The sequence below is a fragment of the Chanodichthys erythropterus genome, chromosome 3 (assembly GCF_024489055.1).
Source record: "Chanodichthys erythropterus isolate Z2021 chromosome 3, ASM2448905v1, whole genome shotgun sequence".
Lineage (NCBI taxonomy): Eukaryota > Metazoa > Chordata > Actinopteri > Cypriniformes > Xenocyprididae > Chanodichthys > Chanodichthys erythropterus.
In genome coordinates, this window is record NC_090223.1 from 22,215,281 (window position 1) to 22,242,218 (window position 26,938).

The window sequence follows — 26,938 nt, forward strand, 5'->3', positions numbered from 1 at the left end:
AACTGGAGAATCTCACGCAGCCAAAATGAGGATTGTCAGTAACGGTGTTCAGCCTTACATTGTTCAAACCGGAGTCGACACTGATGGAGAGACTCAGGAAGAAGTTACAACTATTAGAATTAATCTGGACGTTTCTGAATGGTTAGAGGATAAATTTATGTAGTTGTTGTGGAGTTGATTCAACTCATCGACTAGCGTGTGCCGTCATGTTGATCTTTTGTGCAAATCCACCATTGAATTGACCCTCGTTTGTGAAGAAGTCCAGTGTAAAATGACGGCATGCTAACAACACGCTACTACAACAACTCAAAGCAGCCCAATATGGCCTCGCCCCCTTTGTTGCGTGTCATCAGGGGCGTGGTTTATGTAAATGTTAGGGTTGGTGATGTCACCAACCCGAAAAGAAGCTCATTGTAGTCCCTAACAGCCATTTGTTGTAGTCCTTATACAGAGAATTCTTTAAAAGAAAATATCTCCCTTTGCATTTACCTTTGAGCGTCATATCTTTTCAGGTGTTGTTTATGCTCAAACAGCAATATTACACACTAACTAAAGTTAAAAAAGTGAAATCATAATCGACCAACCCTTTAAATGCACCATTTAGCTAAAATCTGGCTAGAAATATCAATATTACAAAGCGCATTACTGACAGTGTAATGCATATATGGATTTCTGTACATATTACAAGGTATTTTTAGCTCACTTGAAACGCACTAGTGATTCTCCATGACAACCACTGAATTGGAGACATGTTGAATCAATAGTGTGGGGTTGTTGGGTGTTTCAAAGGCTGGCCTAGAAGCTTACACCTTTTGCTCACCTTCAGTATCTTTTGAGTATCACTAATGTGGAGACAAAAGCATGTCAGTTTGGCTGACTGATTCACGCTCGCTCCTGATGCACTTCCCTGCACTTGAAATAATAGGTGGCTCTCAATAGCTGGTCGTAGTGCCCGCGCTTGTAAACAACTGAATATTGTGAACTAGAAATATCTGGAGACCCCTTTTGAGAGATGTTTGTTTGCAAAAATGTTTTGCACTTAGAAATGATGTCATCCATTATTAGTATTGCACAAATATTGTTTTGTAATGGGGGGAAAATGCCTTTACAGGAAAAGCAATTTGTCGCTTAGCAACAGAGGCTGAGGAACCTACAGTCTGAGCAGCGGTGGAGATATCTCTATGTATGGATAGATGTGTGTATGTTGGAGAGAAACCTGCTGACTGGATTGGTGTTTTCTAGATTTATTTATTTGTTTGCTTGCCTGGTGATTTTGTGTCCCTCATGCATGCTGCATGCTATCATTAGGTCCGTGATATTTGCGGCTGTTCAGCAGAAATAGTTGGTTTCCAGCAGCCGTTTTCATTACTGCATTAAAAGAGAGTAGGGCAGTGGGTTCATGGGCCGGAGCCAGACATACGCTGGGCACAGACATTCTGCTTACCCAAACAAATAATACGTCCGTTTTTTACCTTCCTCTACATGAGCGCTCACACACACACACACACGCATTGGAACACCGTTATATCCACATTGCTTTCAAGTGTTGTGGTTTATTTCTAAACTTCTGACTTAAAGGCAGTGATTACTGCTCTGTCTAGGGAATACAACATTTGGTCCCTGATTGCATGTCAGTCAAACACTTGCAAAATCTAAGAGCTAATTAAAGGGTTAATTAGTGTCATCTCACAGAAGGACGCTCACAGAAGTACTCACATGAACTGTTTTGAATATGTTTTTAGTATTTTTGTGGATCTTGAGAAGTTCGGTGACATTGCTGTCTATGCAGGCCTCACTTTAGCCAACGTATTTCATCAAAAACATCTTAATTTGTGTTCTAAAGATTAACGAATGTCTTACAGGTGTGGAACGACATGAGGGTGAGTAATAAATGACAGAATTTTCACTTTTGGGTGAACTAACCCTCTTACACCCTTTAAAGGGTTAGTTCACCCAATAATGTAAATTCATTTACTCATGTCGTCCAAACCTGTATGATGTTCTGTAGAACATAAAAGATGATATATTGAAGAACGATTGAGTGATTGAACAATTGAAGAGTTTTTGTTTGTTTGTTTTATGTTTTGTTTTACATTTTACACTTTGTTTTGTTTTACATTTGTTTTGTTTGATGTTTTGATGAAGCTTTGTGTTTTTTGTTTTGTTTTACATTGTGTGCTTTATTTTCTTTTGTTTTTGTTTCATGTTTTACATTTTACACTTTGTTTTGTTTTACATTTGTTTTGTTTGATGTTTTGATGAAGCTTTGTGTTTTTGTTTTCTTTTACATTGTGTGCTTTATTTTCTTTTGTTTTTGTTTTATGTTTTACAGTTTATTTTGTTTTACATTTTACACCTTTTTTACACATTTTACATTTGTTTTGTTTTACATTCTGTGCGTTGTTTGTTTTTTCTTTTGTTTCTGTTTCTTTTATATGTTATGCTTTGTGTGTTTGTTTTATATTTCGTTTTACATTTTACACTTTGTGTTTTGTTTTGCTTTACATGTAACCTGATATAGTGATATAGCAATATAGGTTGACATCAGAGGCTCCCATTGACAAAACATATGAGGTGAGTAGCAAAACATACCGATGAGCAGTGACATCAGTTTGTAGACGCGCTGATATAGTGATGGAAACAATGTTACTTTGGTCAGTCTATCCCTCTCATCCTCTCTTCACTTTATTTTGTCTTTGTGCTTTACTGAGAAGATTTGTTAATCTTTTCATGTTTATATTTAAAATATATATATATATTTCTAGCAGCCTATGAACTTCATTGTGCATGTTTTCTGTGCAGGAGAATGAGTTTTAAAGTGTGTGATACATTGTTTTCTGCGATTGTGGTTCAATTGTAAAATCATTTAAGATACATTAAAACATCAATACATGTACTAATTTTCATCAGTCTCAATGAATCCAGTCTGGTTTCAGATTCTGAAAGTTCTGTTATCTATTTAATCCAATTTACATTTCCATTTACATATGCAATCATATACCCCAGTCCAAACAAAATGTAAGTACATGCGTATTGCCCCGGTCACCACAATAAAGAAAGTCATCGCTATAATGTTACCAGAGCTATTTTGAAATCTCTTCTCCACTGACCAGTTCACAAGATGTAAATACATGTTTGTAAGAAGTAAATTGTATGTAATCTGAGCTCTTATAACGAAAGGCCACTGGTAAACATGTGCTTCATGGCACTGCACATTTTGAATCTGATTGAAAAGATATCAAAGCATTTTCTATTTTTTTTTTTTTTCTAATGTTTTGATTATCTCAGGTCTACACTGACCCTTTCAATCCGATCGAAATCCGATTCAAGCTCAGTCAGCTTGACTGAGGTGTTTACATGTAATGGCTCGTAAATGTGAACATAGTTTATGTAAATTTACAGATGGAGAAAGATTATTTTTGCCCACATTGCCAGCATCTATCTTATTTGCAAAGCTGTCCCTGCCAAACCAGATCCCTATAGGCCATCCATAGGTATATTGTCTTTCATAATTCCAGAGTATTTGGTAATGTTATTTGCATAAGAAATATAAAAATGAAAACCGATCTATATGAAATAATTGAACCCCTTAACCAAACTAGTTTACTACAATGTCAAGAATAACAGCCCTCCCTGCACTGATGCAAAGTGTCCCAAATGGTGACTTAAGTTACATTTTTGGTGCATATGAACTGACCTTACATCAGCCCAGAGGAAACTGGATTTTTAAGTATGTGGATTGGAATGTATTTCATTGTGGACACAGGGTGTAATAAGCTCCCGATAATGACTTATCACCTCACTGAAGAGTTATAAGGAGAGGAGATAGGCCTGAATCTGATGAATGGGCTCATTTTGTGGAGGATGAGAGGCACGGATAAACAACAGGAGTGATCGATGTGGCGGCACTGTAAGGGAAAATCTAGTGGCCACGACAATCAGAGCGATCTTCCAGGCATGAAATGAACAAAGTGACGAGGCACAAATGAGTAAATCAGCTCAAACGGTATCAGATTAGGAAGTGTCTGGGGTGAGTGGATAAGGTCTTATCAAAGTGCATATGTATGGTCCATCTATCGAATGTCTTGATCGTAATTGCGTTTTGTGTGTGTGTGTGTGTGTGTGTGTGTGTCTTTGTGCTCAAGTTTGCACAATTTGCAATGTGCCGTCTGTGATGTAGACCTAAACGCTGCTGCTGTAGTCGACGATTCAGCATACAGAGATGCTTTGCTGAGACAAGATAGAAAAGTCAATATATAGAAAACAGATCTCGCCCCCCAGTGACTACCATAGTATTTATTTTTCCTATATGGTGGTCAATGGGGGGCGAGATCTGTTTGGTTACTGACATTCATCAAAATATCTTCCATTGTGTTCAATTCATACAGGTTTGGAACTACTTGAGGGTGAGTAAATGATATAATTTTCATTTTTAGGTGAACTATCCTTTTAAATAGATAAAGTTAAAGGAATATATTAGTCATTGAAAACTTTGCAAAATATCTAGTTTACAAGAGGTTAAGACTAATTTGTTTACAGTGGTGTATTTGAGCATAAATATGTGTGTGTGTGTTTGAGGCACTGAAGGGCTATGGTAGGGAGTACATCCTGTTTGGCAGTGGCAGGGAGGCGGTACAGATGGTGAGCATTACATAATTGCAGTGCTTACAGGCTAATTGGAGACGCCATGGACCCTAGAGTGTACATGAAAACACTTTATGAGCGCACACACTAACTGCAATCTGAGGTAGGAAAAGACAGCAGTCCAGTATGTGATTTGTTTGGGAATAATCTCACTCTGAATGACTTGTTTAGTGGTTATCAGCAAATCTCTGGCTGTGTTTTGAATTGAATAGTGTACTTACAACTTACCTGCATACAAGTTTCAGTTTTGTATATTTATATATTTTATATTTATATTTTATATATAATGTATATTTTAGTTGACCACAAATTCTTGAGTACATTAACTGTACTGACAAGCAAACTTAAACCATATTTCAAAGACAATAGAAGTAATTATGAAATTAAATACTTAAAGGATTAGTCCACTTTTAAATAAGGTTCATGATAATTTACTCACCCCCCATGTCTTCCAAGATGTTCATGTCTTTCTTTCGTCAGTCGAAAAGAAATTAAAGTTTTTGATGAAAACATTCCAGGATTATTCTCCTTATAGTAGACTTCAATGGACACCAAACAGTTCAAGTTGTTCAACATGATCCCAGATGAGAAATAAGGGTCTTATTTAGTGAAACCATCACTCATTTTCTGAAAAAAAATTGAAAATTATATACGTTTTAACCAGAAATGCTCATCTTGAGCTAGCTTTCTTCTTCTTCTCCTCTATTTGAATTCCAGCAGTGTAGACACTGCTAAGTGTATTACTGCCCTCCTCAGGTCAATGTTTGAACTAATTTGTATATGCAATATGCTAGTTCAGTAGTATATAACAGTTAGTTCAAACTTTGGCCTGTGGAGGGCAGTAATAGACTTAACAGTGTCTACACTGCTGGAATTCAAATAGAGAAGAAGAAGAAGAAGAGAGCTAGTTCAAGATGAGAATTTAAGGTTAAAACTTATATAATTTTCAATTTTTTTCAGAAAATGAGCGATGGTTTCACTAGATAAGACCCTTATTTCTCGTCTGGGATTGTGTTGAACAATTTGAAGCTGCAGTGAAACTAATTATTTCCTTCAACTGTTTGGTGCCCATTGAAGTCTATTATAAGGAGAATAATCCTGGAATGTTTTCATCAAAAACTTTAATTTCTTTTCGACTCAAGAAAGAAAGACATGGACATCTTGGATGACATGGGGGTGAGTAAATTATCAGAAAAAGTTTATTTAAAAGTGTCCTTTATTTAAAAGTAATCCTTTGAAGGGGTCATATAATGAAACTTTTACAAGGTGTAAAATAATTCCCCAGAGTGTGTATGTGAAGTTTTAGCTCAAAATACCCCAAAGATCTTTTTTTATAGCATGTTAAATTTGTCGCTTTTTGAGGGTGAGCAAAAACGATCCCTTTGTGAGTGTTTCCCTTTAAATGCAAATGAGCTGCTACTCTCAAGAAGAGGGCGGAGTTTCAAGAGCTCATGTTAGCAGCAGTGCCGATTTCCCTACAAAGACTCACTGAAAATGTCAGGAACTGTTGAGCCTTTTATGTTCAAAACGGAGTCAGACAATGATGGAGAGACTCAAGAAGAAGTGACAACATTTTGAATGTAACAGGACGCTTCTGAACGGTTAGTTGATTAATTTATGTAGCTGGTGTGGTATATCTTAAAGTCAATGATTAGCATATTCTGTCATAATTATCTATAAATCGTTCATGTAGGAACTGTTGTAAGATCCTACAGAGCCAAAGAATATATGCTGCATGAAGATAGAACAGGTATAGTTTAGTTTAATTATAACTTATGTGGTCTTCTTGCTTTTATGACATGCTATGGCATTTGTGTTACATACTGTATTGCATAAACATGGCCTCACCGCCTTTGTTGCGTGTTCTTGGGGGTGGAGTTTATGTAAATTTTTGTTTTTTGATGTCACTAACCTGAGAAGCAGCTCGTTGTAGTCCCTACCAGCCGTTAGTTGTAGTCCTTAAACAGAGAATTCTTTAAATTAAAATATCTCCCTTTGCATTGAACTTTGAGCGTCGTAACTTTGCAGATGTTGTTTGTGCTCAAACAACAACATTACACACTAACTAAAGTTAAAAAAGTGAAATCCTAATCAAACACCCCTTTATATCCTATTTAAGTGGGTTAAAAAAGCAGAATGCTACTGCTTAAGATTTTAAAAAGAAATGTATGAAACAGTATTAAACATGCATTAATGAGCATTCATCCTTCACATGTGATTCTGAAGTGTGCTTTGATAAATGTGCTTGTATAGGGAAAATAGAGAAAACTATGCATGCTATACATAGTGCATACTCAAAATAGCAGGCTTTTAAAATAGTTTGCCATGCTAAACATACCCTCTCTTTCTCTCTATCTCTTCCTCCATCTCTCTAATCATTCTCAGGCAGCAATAGGTCACGGTCTATATGAACAGTCTATCACTTTTAAATCATGACCTTTCATTTATCTCCCCTCTGAGACTTTCACAAGCCAGTTCTGTCTCACTCCTCTGAAAATAAAACCATCCTGACAAAACAGCACACGCGCACACACGCTGTGAACTGACCTCCCTCTGTTTTATCTCACCACAGATCAACTGCGTCACCTTCCCTGTGCCCATGTCTACGCCGGAGCAGCAGCTTCTCAAGCCCAGTGAATGGAGCTACTGCGACTATTTCTGGGTGAGAGACAGAGAGAGAGAGAGGACAATCGTCCATGGTGGACCGCAGTGACTGAGAGCTGATACGATACTGACACCAGGTCACATCTGACACCATTAGAAGGACAAAAAACATCTCATTGTGACAAACTTATGTTATATTGTAGCACACACAGAATAAGTCAAATGAGTAAGTAAAATTATTTAGGCAAGTAAATAAAACAGGACAAATGGTTTAAATCATCATCATTAACCGGCACAAGTAACATGAATTAAAGTGATATAGATATTAGGAAACTGTCATCATGTGGTTGTGCATGCTTATCTAAACATCCTATAGCTTTTATTTTAATGATGGTTTCTTTTTACAGTGCGGGCGGCTAACATGATGCTGAAAATATGCATGGGATACTTGCATCATTATATTGTTGAGATATAGTAGAGATGTTGAGGAGAGATGTGCTCTTATTTTTCAAAGTGATCAGACTTTTCTAATGCCAAACGATAAAAATCAGCCCAGGCTCATTCGAATAAAACGTAGGCTACTTGTGGGAACATTTTCGCAAAATGGAAAATACATAGCGCCATGTGCATTTCGTGACAGTTTCAATGTAAAATGTCCATATGTTCAGTTTTTTCCCGAAATAGATGAACGTGAATATGGTACGTTTTTATTTACGCTGGTTTTATACGTATCACTGCAGTTCTGATTTGAAATGTCCGGAGATTGGTGCTAAGCTTAATCATATGCTCTCGTTTTAAAACATACATTTACACACAAACTGACCAGCAAATGCAACTTAGGGACAGCATCTTGATTTTCTAGCTCAACTGTCAAAGAGTGGAATGCACAGGATTGTGGGATATCTAAGGCAGTTAGGGGAGAGTGGGGTAAGATAAGCCATTTTTTACTTATGTGGTCCTCAAGATTAGGGAAAACGAGGCACAATGAAGTACAATGAAAGTATTTTAAGTAATTTTAGGATGTTTTCTATCATTTTAAATGATCAGAGCGCATCTATGACAAAGGGTTTTAAAAATATGGCTTCTTATAAAAAAGTGTTCCTCTGGCTCAATTTACCCCAGGTTAGGGGTAAGTTGAGCCGAGTCGGTAGGTGGGTGTAAACTGACTGAATCTAACTGAATTTGAATCAAACCCATGTGAAATTTTAAAGATAATGTACCTATTTTAAAAACTAATTTAATAATCAAATTTCCTTTTACAAATATTCTTATTTCTTTTTTTAAAGCTAACTTAAACAACATAAAATCAACCAGATGAAGTTGAAATTTCAGAATCTTTAATTGTTTGCATTTCTGAAACAATATGTTGAACACCAAAATTGTAACCTTCCCAAAAACAGACTAAACAGATAGTTTGTTGAGTAAAATTAAATAAAAACTAAATAAGAATGAATAAATGTTACTGAAACTAATAAACATTTTCGTTTTAAAGACTTCCACTCCTCCTCCCATGTGCTTCTCCTTTTCACATTCTGGAAGAAATGATGGGTGGTTCCAAAATATATGGTCACATGACAGTGAAAGTGTACTGTTGCCAAGATACAGGGGGTGGGTCAACTTACCCACTGGCTCATCTTACCCCGCTCTCCCCCTAAGGATACATCTATGCTGCCTTCAAACATCGATCAGATGAAGGTTTCTCAGGAGACGGGAAGTGAAGCTAACATTGAATTTGGAGGTGCCTTGATGCCTTGAAATGTGTCCTCTGAAGGCAGCATTTTCCAGTTTTCGGATGCAGCCATATGGAGCTGGTTAAGCGATGCAAAGTCCAAAATGTATTTGTTTACAAATCATGACTTTTGTAAAAAGTGTTTTAAGATCATACCATAATATTGAGCAAGGAGACTTAGGAAAACAAGTCTTTATTAATCCATAATCTGAACCTGTAATCATAACTGTGTATGAAAACGATTAAAAACGCGTGCTGTTTTACTGCCTCTAGTGTTCATTTCTGTTGGAACCTGCAGTGATATGTATGTATTTTTACATTTTTTGCATTTTGCAAAAATTTTCCCACAAGTAAATTTTTCCATAATATCAAGTTGATAAAATTAGAAGAAGAAGAAGAAAAAAAAATCACACTGTTTAAAAATTTTAACCGGTCATGACCATTGAGTTGTAACAAAAATGTAATTTGAGGCCTACTGTTATAACACACTTACTGTGAGAATGAGACAAAGAAAGTGAGAATGAGATCAAGAGTGAAAAAGCAAAAAAGTAAGTGTTCATTCACTAGCAGAATCTAAATGACGGCGACATTTTTTGTTGTAATATCATTGAGATTCTATTGTAGTTTTCATTCATATTTTGAATTTTTAAATATGAATTTCATTCATATTTAAAGTTTTTATTTTTGAAGTTTTCATTTTAAGTTAAAGTTTTAGTCATTTGTAATTTACACTGTAAAACCCGATAAGTTATGGAAACTCAAACAATTTGAGGAAACTGATTGCCTTAAACCATTTAAGTTTTAAAACCAATAAGTATGAGTACTGTGAGTACGATAATATTTTTTGTGCACCAAAAAATAAAAATAACGACTTTATTCAACAATATCTATGGGCGATTTCAAAACACTTCATGAAGCTTCAAAGCTTTACGAATCTTTTGTTTCGATTCAGTGGTTTGGAGCGTTTATCAAACTGCCAAAGTCACGCCTCCCAGTGGTGAACCACTGAAATTTCGATACACTTGATGTAACAAAGCCTTGTTTACTGAAATCACGCGACTTTGGTGCTCCGAACCACTGATTCGAAACAAAAGATTCGTAAAGCTTCGAAGCTTCATGAAGTGTTTTGAAATTGCCCATCGCTAGAAATTGTTGAATAAAGTCGTTATTTTTATTTATTTTTTTTGGTGCACAAAAAGTATACTCGTACTTATACTTATTGGTTTTAAAACTTAAATGGTTTAAGGCAATCATCAGTTTTCTTAAAATTTACAGTGTAGTAAGTTGTGTGTTCTTTTAAATTTTATTATATTTTTAAATATATTTATAGATTTTTTTAAATAATTTTTTAGTACATCAGTATAAACTACATAAAAATGGGACATGATGCCTTAGAAACTATATTTTTATATGTATTTTTAATATATTTTTTATTTTGTTTTGGTGAACAAATTTTATTTCAATAAACAAAAACAGTTTTTTATGGTTTCAGTTTTGGACAGAGACTGAAATGACATGTAGACATATGAATGTGCACAGGCAAACGCTAAAAGGAGTATTTTGTTGGGATGATTCTCCCTGGCTTCTCAAGCCAAGCGTGTGAAGAGGTTATGACACTTCTGTTATGTGTGGCTTGGCACGTCAGTGGCCATCACAACAGCAGACTCTTACACCTTCACACACACATACACAGAGAGAAAAGCATATTCCGCTAACTCGCTGCATCGGGAGCCGTCACGTTACATTAGTCATACCCTCAACAACCTATACACACCCTTCACTGAAATGCACACTCACAGTTACACCCGCAAGCCCGTACGCCCCCTCCCACACACTCTGATTCACGCAAACCCACGCTGTGACTCACACACACTGATGGCGCTCACGTGTTGTTGACAGTCTGGTTCTGATGATGTGGTAGCGTGTGTAACGTCTCTCTCTCCTTCTTTAGGCCGATAAGAGGGACCCTCAGGGGGCCACAGTGTCAGGGTTCGAGGTGCTGCTGCAGAAACAGCTGAAGGGGAAGCAGATGCAGAAAGAGATGGCAGAGTTCATCAGAGAAAGGTGGGAAAGCCTCTCTCTCATACTGACTGTTTATATAAAGTTGGCATGAAACGGAAGTTGCAGTAGTTTTTTCTTCCCTATTATGATGTATATCCGAGTGAAACGGCTTCTTGGACAGAAACATATGTAGGGTGGGGCTTTATTTTGTCCATGTGGAATTGATTGGATAGTGGTTTGCTATTGGTGGATCTCAGGTTGACCCACCTTCACACCAGAAAACATCATCAGAGAAGAAAAGGGATGTCGCTACAAGAGGAGGGGAAGATATTTTGATTAAAGAATATGATGGACATGAATTTAAAGGTGCCCTAGATTCAAAAATTTAATTTATCTTGGCATAGTTGAATAACAAGAGTTCAGTACATGGAAATGACATACAGTGAGTCTCAAACTCCATTGTTTCCTCCTTCTTATGTAAATCTCATTTGTTTAAAAGACCTCCGAAGAACAGGTGAATCTCAACATAACACAGACTGTTACGTAACAGTTGGGATCATTAATATGTACGCCCCCAATATTTGCATATGCCAGCTCATGTTCAAGGCATTAGACAAGGGCAGTCAGTATTAACGTCTGGATCTGCACAGCTGAATCATCAGACTAGGTAAGCAAGCAAAGACAACACCGAAAAATGGCAGATGGAGCGATAATAACTGACATGATCCATGATATCATGATATTTTTAGTGATGTTTGTAAATTGTCTTTATAAATGTTTTGTTAGCATGTTGCTAATGTACTGTTAAATGTGGTTAAAGTTACCATCGTTTCTTACTGTATTCACGGAGCCGTCATTATTTTCATTATTAAACACTTGCAGTCTGTATAATTCATAAACACAACTTCATTCTTTATAAATCTCTCCAACAGTGTGTAACGTTAGCTTTAGCCACGGATCACTATCAAACTCATTCAGAATCAAATGTAAACATCCAAATAAATACAATACTTAAGCGATTAGACATGCTGCATGACGAACACTTTGTAAAGATCCATTTTGAGGGTTATATTAGCTGTGTGAACTTTGTTTTTGCTGTTTAAGGCAAGCACGAGCTCTTGGGGCGTGGAGCACGAGATTTAAAGGGGGCACGTACCCTGAATCGGCGCATTTATATTGATAGGCAGTTAAAAAAAATTATAAAAAAAAAAATAACTATGGGGTAATTTGAGTTAAAACTTCATGACACATTCAGGGAACAACTTAGACTTATATTACATCTTTTGAAAACATGTTCTTTGGCACCTTTAAAACACGTGATGTGCACCAATAAATAATTTATAATAAAAGCTGTAACATTTTATAAAAAACAATAACAATTTTGATTTTATGGTGACTTTAATCAGTATTTTTGCCTTGTAAAAACTGTCTAAACATCCTTAAGTTTTCAAAGAGAAGAAAAATGGTTCTCACTGACCACTATATTTAAAGGACCCAACCACTATTGTTATCCATTAAAGGGACAGTCATCATTTACTCACCCTCATGCTGTTCCAAACCTGTATACATTTCTTTCTGTTGAACACAAAAGGAAGATATTTTGATGAAAATCTGTAGCTAGGACACTTTGGGGCACCATTGACTTCCATAGTAGGAAAAAAACTACTATGGAAGTCAATAGTGCCCCAAAACTGTTCAGTTTAACACATTCTTCAAAATATCTTCCTTTGTGTTCAACAGAAAGAAATGTATACAGGTTTGGAACAACCTTAGGGTGAGTAAATGATGACAGAATTTTCATTTTTGGGTGAACTGTCCCTTTAAGATGGTATTTATGCTGAAATTATAATAGCTTATTTTCTTTTTTCTTTTTTTTTAAATTAACACAACTGTTATATTAAACTCGTAAATTAACCAAAATTCTTTCTGTGATTCCAGAAGTGTATGTTCTTCACCAAAATAGTTAGCTAATTGATTTTAGGTGGTTCTTAGCATTTTAATTTAGGTTAGAGTTGTATTATTTGAATATATTAGTACTAATTTATTAATTTAACACGTTTTCAGTCATCTTGAAGTGGAGTTATTTGTAGTACTGTATGATACTAAAGGTTAGTCACATTGAATTGTTTTGCCTCGTTATTTTCTTGATAATGCTTTATGTTTCAGGATAAAAATCGAAGAGGAATATGCCAAGAACCTTTCCAAACTCTCCATGTTCCCAATGGCAGCACAAGAGGAAGGGTACGTCACAAGGATGATTTAGAGTATTGAAGGAGTGAATACTAGATATTTGTTAGCTGTTTTCCATCCGATTGAGTATAAAAATGTAATACAAATATTTTTGAGCTTTGATCTAGATCCATTTGAATAGAATGAAATCTATTCAAAAACTTCAATGCATTCATATGCTTAATTGTATTGAATGTGCACTCAAATCTTAAAAAATATAACTTTTAAAAGCTGTACTTGCAGAAAATTTATAATTTTATTCAAATAAAAGGCCAACTGGGTGTATAAAAAAGATAAAACACTTATGTACTTTTAAAAAGTGCACTTTGTATTTGTAAGTTTTACTTTAAAGTACAGTTTAAATCATTACGTTTTAATAATCTTTTGTCATGTTTTAAAGAAGTAATCTTTACTGGGCTCTGGTTTGATTTAGGACTCTTGGAGAAGCTTGGGCTCAACTCAAGAAGAGTCTAGCTGACGAAGCCGAAGTCCATCTCAAGTTTTCCTCAAAGGTGGGACTCAATTCACTCATTTCTCAGTAGAGGTGGTATAAGATCTGGCTGAGAAATTGGCAGTTCAAACTCATGTATTGTCAGGGATGATGAAGTATCTGGCCTTTATTTCATTTCTGTGCCGAACTGAATAGCTTCCCCTCAGAGATGTTATTAGCTGCCTGTATGTAATGAGCTACACAGCTTTTCTCAGTCTGCTGTGATTTGTCTATTTCCACCGCTGTGCTTTCCCGTGTTCACACTAACTTGCTTCATTTAGCGCCAGTGTGGGTGATTAATTGCAGAAAGATGGAGGTGATTCTGCAGTCTAATTCCTATGATTTACGGAGATGGCAAAACAAAAGCCCTCTTTCTTAAAGAACATCATCATCATCATCATTACTGAAGCGGAAACTTTGGGGCTTGAGCCAAATACTGTATGCGATGAAATGAAGTAATTGTCGTCTTAGAGAACCACACACACCCCACAGCTCATTCAGATGATGTTCACGGCTGGAAATGCCATGCAGTGGTGTAACTGATTTTGAGGACTTTGTCTTCAGCTCCAGAGTGAAGTCGAGAAGCCTTTACTGACCTTCAGAGGGGACAACTTTAAGAAAGACATGAAGAAATACGACCACCACATCGCTGACCTGAGGAAGCAGCTGGTCAGCCGTTATGCTGCAGTGGAGAAGGTGCAAACTCTATTGATGTTTTGTTTAAACCCTTGTGAAAAAGAAGTGCACTTAATTACATTGAAGGTGTTCTTGTAGTGACATTCAAATCTTAAAAGTATATATTTAAAAAAAAAAAGTATGTGTAGATAATATATCAATGAAATAAAAGGCCATTTAGACTTCACTTAAAGGGTTAGTTCACTGAATAATAAAAATTCTGTAATTAATTACTCACTCTCATTTCATTCCACACCCGTAAGATCTTTGTTCATCTTCAGAACACAAATTAAGATATTTTTGATGAAATCTGATGGCTCAGTGAGGCCTCCATTGACAGCAAGATAATTAACACTTTCAATGCCCAGAAAGCTACTAAAGACGTATTTAAAACAGGTCATTTGACTACAGTGGTTTAACCTCAATGTCATGAAGCGACGAGAATAATTTTTGTGCGCAAAAAAAAACAAAAACAAACAAACAAACAAAATAATGACTTTATTCAACAATATCTAGTGATTGGCGATTTCAAAACTCTGCTTCATGAAGCTTCGAGGCTTTACAAATCTTTTGTTTCTAATCAGTTTTCGAATCAGTTTTTGGCAGTATCAAACTGCCAAAGTCATGTGAATCATTGAAATTTCAAAACACTTATGACGTACCGAAGCTACGTTTATTGAAATCACATGACTTTCATGCTTCGAAACAAAAGATTCGTAAAGCTTCGAAGCTTCATTAAGCAGTGTTTTGAAATCGCCCATCACTATATTGTTGAATAAAGTCGTTATTTAGTTTTTTTTGGCACACAAAAATTATTCCCATTGCTTCTTAACATTAACGTTGAACCACTGTAGTCACATGGACTGTTTTAAAGATGTCTTTAGGAGCTTTCTGGGCATTTGAAAGTGTAAATTACCTTGCTGTCAATGCTGAGCCATTGGAATTTATCAAAAATATCTTAATTTGTGTTCTGAAGATGAATGAAGGTCTTACTGGTGTGGAACGAAATGGGGGTGAGTAACAAATGACAGAATTTTAATTTTTGGCTGAACTAACCCTTTAATTACTCACCCTCATGTCGTTCCACACCCATAAGACTTTTGATCATCTTCGGAACACAAATGAAGATTTTTTTGATGAAAAATAGTAGAAAAGTAGTAAAGACATAGAATAAAAAGACATAAAATAGTCCATGTGACTACAGTGGTTCAACCTTTATGTTGTGAAGCAATGAAAAATACTTTTTGTGAGCAGAAACAAAACAAAAATAATGACTTTATTCAACAGTTTCTTGTTAGTTTCCTAAAGTTAACTTCTTTTGTACAAGGGAATTTTGAGTCCATTGTGATGTTGTCTAGCATATTTAAACTTTCTTTTTTTTCAAGTCTGTTTGTTGCTGGTACAAACGGCTCTAAAATGGTTCCCAGGTTGCACTTTGTCTTGAAGCCAGTGTGTTGACATGTCTATTCACACTTGTGCATGGACAGCAGATGGCTGGATGAGAAATGAGAACACATCAGTATGATGCCTTGAGAGATTCTCTTGTGTTTATCTCACTGATTAAACATCAGCAGTGACCTCAGGTCACTTATCTGTCAATCTTTTCCAGTGAGAATTGGCGATTTCTAGTGACATGAGCAACAGTAACCATAGGCAATGTGTCAAAGTTTAGCACAGTTTAACTGTCGCAATGCTGCAGCTATCAATGGGATTGCAGACAATGAAACACATGATCCTCGGCTTGATATGATTTTATACAGCAGAGTAGGAACATCTACTAATAACCTAACAACCTCCAGACAACTTGAATGTGTGAATTAATTTAAATGAAAATCGCAGCCCTGTTAGCCACTGTGGCGTAGTATTGTTTATTTACATTACATTTTATTTACATGCCATTTACTTGCTAGAAAATTACAAAATCTCATAATTCAGGGGTTTAAACTGTATTCAATGTCTTAATTTAGTGTTTACAAAATGCCAATTCAATTGAAATTGAATAGAAAATCTCTCAAGATGGTCAACTTTTTTTCCCATGACGGTTAGACACTTCCTTTCTCTGATCATTTGTTGATAAAAGAAAAATATCATGGCATATTTTGTACCATATTGTTGGAAAGTTGCCAAATGCCAAATATAATCTGGTCTTCACATGACTTGTTTTTGTTGTTTTGCAGGCAAGGAAGGCTCTAGCAGACAGACAGAAGGATCTTGAGGTGAAAACACAGCAGCTTGAGATCAAATTGAGCAACAAAACAGAGGAGGATATTAAGAAAGCCCGACGGAAATCCACACAAGCAGGTCAGAGCATCAGTACAAAAGCAGTTCATTAAGCCTGAGCTAACTACACACAATAAACCTGAAGACTCTTTTCTTTGATCTAAGATCTTATTAAAACCAACAGTATTTTGGAAATAAGTGAAGTTACAATGCTAGTTTAAGTTTTTAGGGGTGATATTATGTCCCTATAGTTCCCAAAAAATTAAGGATTTTTAAAGGAATTTATCTAAGAACTGCAGTGGATGGGAAAAACCTTCAACTGTTTGGTGCCCATTGAAGTCTACTATATGGAAAAAAATCCTGGAATGTTTTCATTAAAAACTTTAATTTCTTTTCGACTGAAGAAAGAAAGACATGGACATTCTAGATGACATGGGTACGGAAGAGGATTAGGGCCAAGCAATAATAAAAAAATAAAACCATCTCGAGATTAAAGTTGTTAAATTTCGAGAAAAAAATCGTTAAATTTTGAGAAAAAAAGTCGAGATAAAATGTTGAGAATAAACTTGTTACATTACGAGAATTTTTTTTTAAATTTCGAGAAAAAAGTTGAGATAAAATGTTGAGAATAGTCATTAAATTTTGAGAAAAAACTCGTTAAATTTCGAGAAAAAAGTTGAAATAAAATGTTGAGAATAAAGTCATTAAATTACAAGAAAAAAGTCGTTAGATTACGAGAACAAATTCGTTAAATTATGAATTTGTTCTCATAATTTAACGACTTTTTTCTCATACTTTAACGACTTTGTTCTCATAATTTAACAAGTTTATTCTCACCATTTTATCTCAACTTTTTTCTCGAAATTTTACGACATTTTGTCTCGTAATTTAATTACTTTATTCTCAACATTTTATCTAGACTTTTTTTCTCACGAAATTTAACAAGTTTTTTCTCGTAATTTAACTTCTTTAATCTCGAGATGGTTTTATTTTTTTTGTATTATTGCTTGGCCCTAATCCTCTTCCGTACATGGGGGTGAGTAAATTAATAATAATTATTATTATTAAAGTATATAAAGTTTATTTAAAAGTGGACTAATCCTTTAAGGGGAAAAAACACCAATATTTTATTCACTGTCCCAAACTGTCCAAAAATGATACATTTCTTATAGCTTGTAATGATAATCAATGAGTTTTTCAAAGGCTTAGACGTTACAAAGTTCATTAAAAGCCCTAACTGTGTGCAGCTACACTCCAACTATCAGAATCCTCAAGTCATCAGTCCCTCAAATTTTGCCAGCTGTCATAACACTGTAGCAGACAGACTCCTGGCTGCCCCATTGCTCAGAAGGATTGACTTCCTCAAAAGTTTCTCATTTTAAAAAACTTCCAGCCATTCTCTTCCACTCCGGATGGCTTTGCAAATGAAACAAACCCTCCATAATCTGTCATCAGTGGTTTTTACAGTGTGTTGAGTAAGGAGCTTTTTTTGTGGTGAAATCTTGCACCGGGCATCAATTGCTTTCCATTGTTGTAGCGTGTGGAGATGGGACTGTGTTTTTGAGCTGTGGAGAGAGGCATCACAAACAGGATGTGAGAGAATGATGCAGGAGATGGAAGAGGACCTTGGCTCAGTCCCAGGACTCTGTGTTTGAGAGGAGCCAGGCCGTATTGGTTCCAGACGGAGTTGGGAAAGGCATGGAGTAATGATCTATTTTTGCAGTGGGAAAATGGGCCCTGTGGGAGCTGACGATCAGCATGCCAAGCTTCTTATTGCTCAGAAAGCCTACTATCAATGTCGGATTTGTCCTGAGCTGGACACTTATACATCCCTAACGCAGGAAGACCTGGCAGCGCTGAGGTTCACACGGGGTTGAATTCACTCACCCTCCGAGGTTCAGGACAACCTGTTGGCCTGAGTGACTGCTGTATTATTGAGGACCCTAACGGCGTCTTATTCAGTGCTTATAGGCTGACTCTATTAACACAGAGGGCCAAATGACCATGACTGACTCACGTATAGCCACACTGAGTGTTTTAGTCTAGCAGCACTGTGAGAGAAGTTCCTGGTTCATTATTCAGTTCCAAAACCACAACATTAGTGTGACACCAATGCACTCACTTAAAATATAATGAAAAGTACCATGATATTAACATGTTTTGTAACTGGGAAAATTGGATATGGTAACTTCATTGTTTTAGGATTAGGTTTTCCAAGCACTAAGTACCATGAAAGTCAATTTAAATACCATGGTACATGGAACACTATGGTGATCATTCAGTATCATTGTTTTTTTTATTATTATTATTGGGGACCTGTCTTTCTACCATGGAACCACCACAGCAGTTTTTCAACTTTTGATCAGAATTAAATTGTTTTCTATCAGACAATAAAATGGGTAACAATTCATAAAATTATTGCTGATGTTCAATTTTTTGGGGTTCAAGTATAGCGCAGAAACACTACTGTAATTGTTAAAGGATCAGCATTCTCCTCTGAAAGTAATTGGACAGACTAAACCTTAAGTCGTAGAGACTTTAAACTATGAGGGCTGGTAGTACTTGGCCTGAGGGGGGCGCTATAGCAGTCCAAAGTATGAAATGGCTAATAACTCCTAAACCATTATTTTGGGTATTTTGGATTAAAAAAAAAAAAAAAAAAAAAAAAAACCTCTCGGGTTACGAGTGTAACCCTTGTTCCCTGAGTAAGGGAACGAGACGCTACATCCAATGACGCAATGGGTTCCCATTTTTACTTTTTACTTTTACTAAAAATGGCTTTAACCCATGACCAGAATGAGATATTTTCACCAAACTCAGCACACCTATGTAAGAGCTCATTCTGTGGTCACGTGAAAAAGGACAGGGCGACTGGCCATTTGGTGGTGCTATAACAGGAAAAAAAACATGAACATAGCTATAACTACTTCACCGTTAGTCCGATTGTCTTGAAAATTGGCATGCAGTGTCTTTGTCCGAGGTGCCATGATTGTCTATAGGACATTAATGCATCTCAAAAAACATGAAGTTTGAAGTTTGCCAATGATGTCTGAGCAGCTGTCAGACAAGATTAATGAAGGCCAATCAGAAACAAATCTCGCTGGACCTGTTTGACTCACGGCCCTAGAGGCCTGTGAGAATTTCAAAAGAAATTGGCCACCTGAGGCGCCTTTGCGATTTTCATAAAGGAGTGTCCAAGACATTCGTACCAAATGTTAGAAACATTAAATACAATATAAACATTAAATATTGGTGATAAATTCAAAAAAACAACTTTGGTGAACTAGTCCTAGGTTTTTGGCTCAAGCTCAATAACCATTAAAAGGTTAATAAACCAGTGTTACTCACATTTGAAGCAGAATCAAAGTAGGGCTGCACAACGATTAATCGCGATTAATTGTTTGCAAAATAAAAGTCTGTATTTACGTAATATATGTGTGTGTTTTGTGTATAATAATTATGTGTATATATAAGTACATGCACATACATGTATATATTTAAGAAAAATATATTTATATATAAAATATTTATATTTATATGTAATATAAAATATATATAAATATTTATATTTATTTATACATGTATATATTTCTTAAATTTATACATGTATGTGCATGTATTTATTTATACACATAATTATTATACACAGAACACACACATATATTACGTAAACACAGACATTTATTTTGCAAACGATTAATCTCGATTAATCGTTGTGCAGCCCTAAATCAAAGCAGCCCCCTTGTCTGTTTTCAGGCCTTCCCTCTTAGCTCTCTCCAGTGCTGGAAAGCTTTTCTAATATACTGTAAATGAGGGTACTAAAGCGCTTGCCCAGTCATAAACCTTCATTCCAGTGATATTCTTTTGAACTGTTTTTTTTTTCCCTCTTATTTTCAAAACTCCCTCTTGCTCGTTCTCTCTCCTCGACCGTCATACACCCCTAATGCTGATTGCTTACATGTTTGTTGTTGGTGTCAGCCCGACTAACCTCCAAACGGTGTTGTTGAAAAAAATACATACCCCACCTTTAAAGGTGCAGTAAGCAATTTCTGAGAAACTGTTGATATTTGAAATCAGCCTAAACAAACACACCCCTCCCTTTATTGCTCTGCCCACAAAATCCATAAATATGCAATGCAAGAGTGGATGTCACTTTATCATAGCTGAAGCTAAGCAAAATAAAGCTTCACAAAAAAACAATGTTACTCATGTATGGAGCAGAAACAACGCAACCTCTGCATCTGTTTTCATAACCCAGTGATATTCTTCTGATGTTTCCTCATAATGTCTCTCAGCCATCTTCATCATTCTCTCCTCCCCCATCATGACTGATTGGCTGCAAGTACTGTATGTTGTGCTGCTCGGTCTGATCCACTTTCAACAACGTTTCTCCGAAATCACTTACTACACCTTTAATGCAAAAATGTACACATTCACTACGAAATTATTTGTGATTATTCTGTTGATATCTTTATAGTTCAACTTTAGATATATAGTTATGCATAACACTGAGGGTTGTAAAGCACAAAGAAATATGTTTCTAAATATTTGAATATATAGTTTGTTTTGCCAGGGGAAGCTGGTGCTGCTAAGCTTTTTGCGGGAATTTCTAACATCAGCTTCTCTGATTGGTGGATCTTGTTTAAGGATTATGGGTAGTGTAGTTCTTCACTGTAAGTTCAGCAATTTCACAAAATATTTCAACAATGAATAAATAAATTATTTAAATAAATTGAATTAATTATAAGAAAAAAAATATATATATATATATATATATATATATATATATATATATATATATATATATATATATATATATATATATATATATATATATATAAATATAGTCTTTAGTACAGTAAAAATATACAGTTGAAGGCAATTAATACATTTTTGTAAACGTGTCTTTATGATATCATGCCTGTATGATATTGAAATCTCCCGCACTGTTTATATATTTTAGGAAGGTGGTCTCTCATAAGAGGATGATTATGTTTAGGAGTCATATGTTTAGGAGGCATCATATTGCCTGCAAACTTTCGCCTTACACTGAATGTGGAACGTGCTACAGACCAGAATATTAGCGAGACTTGGGTATGGACTCTTCAACCAGTAAGCAACCTCATAGTAACCACTTAGTAACCACCCAGAACACATTAGCAATGCAAAGCAACACACTGACAGGCAGCCACATCACCCCAGCACAAATTTTCAGGACATGTGAAAAGGACATGTGAAAATCTAGTTTATATTATCAAACTCAATTGTTATTGTTACAATAAGCCATTTGATAATTCTGGAGTAAGATTTCAGTGTCAAATGGGGTCTTAAAAGTCAGCTTTGATTTTTTTTTTGTTTGCAGAGATCTCTTCCAGTGCTTGACTAGAGGAGATTGTTTTTAATTGTGCTGCTGCCAAGAGCTTTACTGTGTTTTCCACTGCAGCTGAGCTCAGTAGAAATACCCTGTATGATGTTATCTGCGTCTCTCTCTTTCTCAAACTCCCACGCACAGAGCGAGTCACAGTTCCCGCTATAAATCAATGGCCAAACATTAAGCAGGGCTCAAACGGCGTTTTCCTTCAATAATCGTGGCAGCTCAAATCACTAATGCAAATGTCTTTAATGCCTATGCTCATTTACATATAGATGGAGCAATCTGTTTTTTTTTTCTTTCAAGGTGTCAATACTGTTTCTCTCTCACACACGTCTGCCTCCCTTTTCCTCAGCGTACCTTTAATTATGCATTTAATTATAAAGCCCAGTAGTTTTTTTGTTTCCATTTGAATATCTTGAGATTGAATAATACCTGTGATTGTTGTTACAGAAGGGAATACAAATAGTAATAATAAATGAGTTAAGGTTGCCATCTGCTGGCAAAGACAAGCATATGCTTGTCAGTTTATATTGTCTTCCTTTTTTACTTGTTTTATGCATACACCACACTACATTTTGTCTTAATTCTAATGTAAAAGCATGATTGTAATGTGTTTTATCTGAATAGGTGATGATCTGATGCGCTGTGTGGACCTTTACAATCAGGCTCAGTCAAAGTGGTTTGAGGAGATGGTCACCACAAGCCTGGTAATTATTTTATGACGTTTCTCTCTAGTTTTCTTGTGCAACTTGCAAGATGATACTTCATGCATATAGATTTTTGAATCTTCTTTATGAGGCTTGTTTATCATTTTGATAAATGAATTATCCATGAGATGCCTTTTATTATTATTTTATAAACATGTATTTAAAAAGTATACAAAAGTTTATCTCTTAATCATGGTAAAACTGTAGTGCACAACTTTGAGTTGCTTATTGCTTTTAAAAATGGCAGCAACATAAATAATTACATGTACTATTATTAATAATTGCAATAAATAATACTATACTTTCAGCAGAACGTGATTTCGCCAAGTATCTTCGTTCATCCTGGAACAATATTCCAATCATCCGGTCCCCATTGAGGGACAACTTTAGAGTTTATGCCAAGTTTAGGCTTAAAACCAGGGTTAGGTTCTTCCACAGTGATATTCACAGATCATTTCCCTCTGATTTTCGGGATAACTTATGGGTTGTGATAGGTTTAAGGGTAGGGATAGGGTTAGGACTAAATTTTTAGACAGTGATTTTGTTACAGGATCCATATAAGTGACCCAGGAATGCATCTAACTCAGGACGTGCATAATTTCAATAATTTTTCTTTGGAGTCTGAATTCTTTAATAAAGACTTATGAGCCATGAAACAAACCAGATGATTAATTTATATTTAATTCCTTGTTTAGGCAATTAACTACACATCCCATGAAGCATTGCAAATGATGTGATCAAAGACAATGATAAATATAAGACTATCGTCTTATTATCCAAAAATATACCAAAATATAAGTATATAAGTATAAAGTACATTTAACGTATGCCTCTGTATGGATAGAAAATTGTTATATTACAAAATACTATCTATAACCAAAGACACAAATTCAGATAGGCTTCTCAGAGGTTACTTAACATGTTTTATTATGACAAGTTTCAAAAATAACAAATTAAATAATGATAGAAATAATGTCTCTTCTGTAAAGATATAGATATTTTTATTAGTTAGTTTTTTGTAAGATTGTGAGAGCTATTTTTGTTAAATTTGGATTGCTTATATAGCAGAGGTATTTTTTTAGTTATTTATTGGTTATTTATTTTTCTAATAGTTTTCTTCTTCATCCTCATTTTCCTCTTCATCCTCCTTGTTTGCCCATCTATATTTTGCTGTAGAGCTGATCTTTCCCAGCAGTTTGTTTGTTGCTTAACAAACAAGCATGAAAGTTACAAAGAAATTTATATAGGCCTGTCAGCTGTTACATCGCAAAGTACAAAGGAAGAGCACAACGAGCTGAACTCATTGTAGACGAGAGCTGAAGGTTGCTCTGCTGTTACACAAAGTATCTGTTATTTACAGATGACTGCACAAATCATGCATACTAATGAAAACTTATAAACTGTTACCTAGAAGTAAACAACTGTAATTTAGGCATAAGTCAGCCGCGACACTGAGAATATAGTTACCTTTATGGAATAATCCACTAATGTCTTGAGATACAATGTGAACTAATATTCTCAGTTGCACGTGTAATCGCACATGTCTCATTTATATTAATGTATGCTCCGCCTTCGGAAAACAAAAATCTCAGAATCGGAAAATCTCGTAACACCGGTCAATTTAATTGCCCAATGGAAAACAATGAAAACCAGGACATTTTCATCATTTATAAAAAACAACCAGGACAGCCAGGACAGGACGTGAAAACAGGACATTTGGTCACCCTAGGCAGCAAGGCATGTCCGAATCCAATGATTGTGCCAAATCCTGTTTCCTGAGATACCGAAGCCAAATATGGTTGCAAGTTCTGTCGTTACTAACACAATTCAGCGGAACTTGCAACCATAGTTGGCTAACAATGCTTTTGGGAAACACATCCATGATCGATTTTTGATGGCAACATAGATGTATCCTTCGCTGCCTATGATATCCCACAATCCTGTGCTTTCCATTCCGTGACAGTTGATGGTGTCTAAAAGTTTCAGCTGGTGGTCATATTGTGTGCAAATGTACATTTTTGACCAACTTTTTTCCACTTTTGATGTTATTTCTAGTGATAAATTAATATTTTAGTAATTAAGTATTCTCTTAGTTATCACCAAAGCTCTCTTTAATTTGTTGTAGCTCATTAAACTATTACACCTTTACCAGAAGTCGTTTTGTGAGGTCTCATCATGTGCAAACATTGCCTGAAAAATCAGCTGCCTAAGCTTTCGAACACATCCATCTACTTCTCTAATTAGTGGATCTCACTTAAGGATTATGGGTAGTGTAGTTCTTAACGGGGAATTCAGCAATTTAATGCAAAATTATAAAAATAAAGAATTTTCGCTGACCTGTGGCTTCGTATTATATATCATGGCAGGCATGTCTCGAGGTTTATACATTACTGTGAATAATTAATTTCACCATAAAGAAAATTAACCCTTAAATGCATGACTGTTTCGCCAATCATTCTTACATATTCGGGTCTTTATCGACCCGGATCATTATCTAACACGTAAGGATCTCTACCTGTCACGATAATATAAAACTCCTCTGATATTAGAGTAACAATTACAGAAGAATAAAATAAAGCATATTTTGTTACCTTTTGGAGCTTGAAAGGGCTCCGTTTGAGCAGATGTTTTATGTCATCATCACTGTCCTCGTCAGAGCTCATTTCCCAGTAAATTCAGCAAATAATAGGCTAGTTTTATGTTTGAGGTCACGAATATGAGCCCATTCGTGATCTCAAGCGTATTCTCAAAACTATATAATTTTCAACATCTTCAAAATCAATATTTAAAAAATGAATACAAAAATAGGCATTCTTTTATAATTTTATGATTTTTTTCTTGTTATATTCTTTATAATGAATTGATTGAGGAATACCAAGAAGGTTGATGTCTAACTTTAAAAAATGAACAAGGAGGAGGATAGTGAATGATGTCCCGGGTCACTAAAGACCCGAGGTATGCATTTAAGGGTTAATAGGATTTTTGTCTAAGCCATCAGCTAATCGTTCCACTGACGTTCCAAAGACTGTAAGAAAAGGTTCTATATTGAACCTTAAAGGATTTTTCAGATGCCAACCTTTTATGTTATCATTTTTGGTGTTTAGTTTTAATGAATTAAACAGCTCGTAAACACAAAAAAAATTGAAATAACTCATCAAACATGGAAGTATAATGCAATCATTTATGACATTTCTCTTTATATAGAACCTTTTTGGCATAAAGCCTTCTTTAAGATTGAGTCAAGAACCCTAGGGTTCCATATAGAACCCCAATGAAACTTTTTTTCTTAAGCCTGTGTATACAGACTGATGACTGTCTGTGTTTGTGCTCTGAAGGAGTTGGAGAGGTTGGAGGTGGAGCGGGTAGAGATGATCCAGCAGCATCTCCGTCAGTACACCACACTGCGGCACGAGACCGACATGTTCAACCAAAGTGTGAGTAACAACAGTGTGTTCTTCTGGGTAACAAACCCTTATATAAACACATCTCAGCTAAACCCAAGCTTCATATTCATATAATATCTGCAGCTGTCTGTAGTGCATTTGAATTTCATTAAAGGAGTTTTCAAATAATCTTTCATATGATCAGAAAATCTCATTACATGAGCTTTATCATGCGCTCAGTTCTCAGTGCAATTAAATGCTGAACAAGCTTATCATTTCAGAAATAATTTTACTTTTACGAGAAATGTTTGATTTTTAGTGGATGTATGAAGTCAGTTCTCCTCAAGTTCACACAAGTCTAGCAGAGTAAAGACTCGGAGTAGATCATTAACATGGTCCACAAATGTTTGACATCCAGAAAACATCCAGTTACTTTGTTTCATTTTTGACAGGATATATATTGTTTTATCATGTAGAACCTATTTTTGTGTGTCTGTGTGTCTGAAAAGTGTGATATTTTGTTACACTATATAAAGCAAAGACATGGATTTCTAAGTGTCCAAAGTCTTTTGACATTAATAATTATTACTAACTTAAGTTATACCAACTTCAAATCCTTTTAAAATCCTTCAAAACAAGTTAACACCAGTGATGCAACAAAATAAAAATATAGTTTTAACTCCGCAAGTAACTCTGTACTAACTCTGTTAATAAAATGTGTGGATCTCGGTTACATTACGATTTGCTGAATCATAGGACCCAGACACATTGTAAAAACACACAGCTTGTGTTTCAGGGCAAATCCGAGTGTATAAACACCTGCTCCAGAGCCCTTGGGGTGTGTTAGAGAAAGCTGCTGTCTCCACAGGAGTTTAGCTGCCA

General features: G+C 35.5%; 1 protein-coding gene across 2 annotated transcripts in view; it reads left to right on the forward strand.

Annotated features, from left to right (window-relative positions):
* Positions 1-26,938, forward strand: part of gas7a (growth arrest-specific 7a) — a 32,248-nt gene that overhangs the window by 3,301 nt on the left and 2,009 nt on the right. The window contains exons 1-9 of one of the 2 annotated variants that reach the window (XM_067371832.1): positions 6,120-6,245; positions 7,217-7,306; positions 10,929-11,041; positions 13,145-13,219; positions 13,641-13,719; positions 14,262-14,393; positions 16,550-16,673; positions 22,594-22,673; positions 26,009-26,107. In XM_067371832.1, coding sequence (XP_067227933.1) covers positions 7,244-7,306; positions 10,929-11,041; positions 13,145-13,219; positions 13,641-13,719; positions 14,262-14,393; positions 16,550-16,673; positions 22,594-22,673; positions 26,009-26,107 — 765 coding nt within the window. In that variant the 5' untranslated portion in view covers positions 6,120-6,245; positions 7,217-7,243. Of the gene's footprint in view, positions 1-6,119; positions 6,246-7,216; positions 7,307-10,928; positions 11,042-13,144; positions 13,220-13,640; positions 13,720-14,261; positions 14,394-16,549; positions 16,674-22,593; positions 22,674-26,008; positions 26,108-26,938 lie in introns of those variants that run through there. The other variant, XM_067371823.1, reaches the window with a different exon arrangement.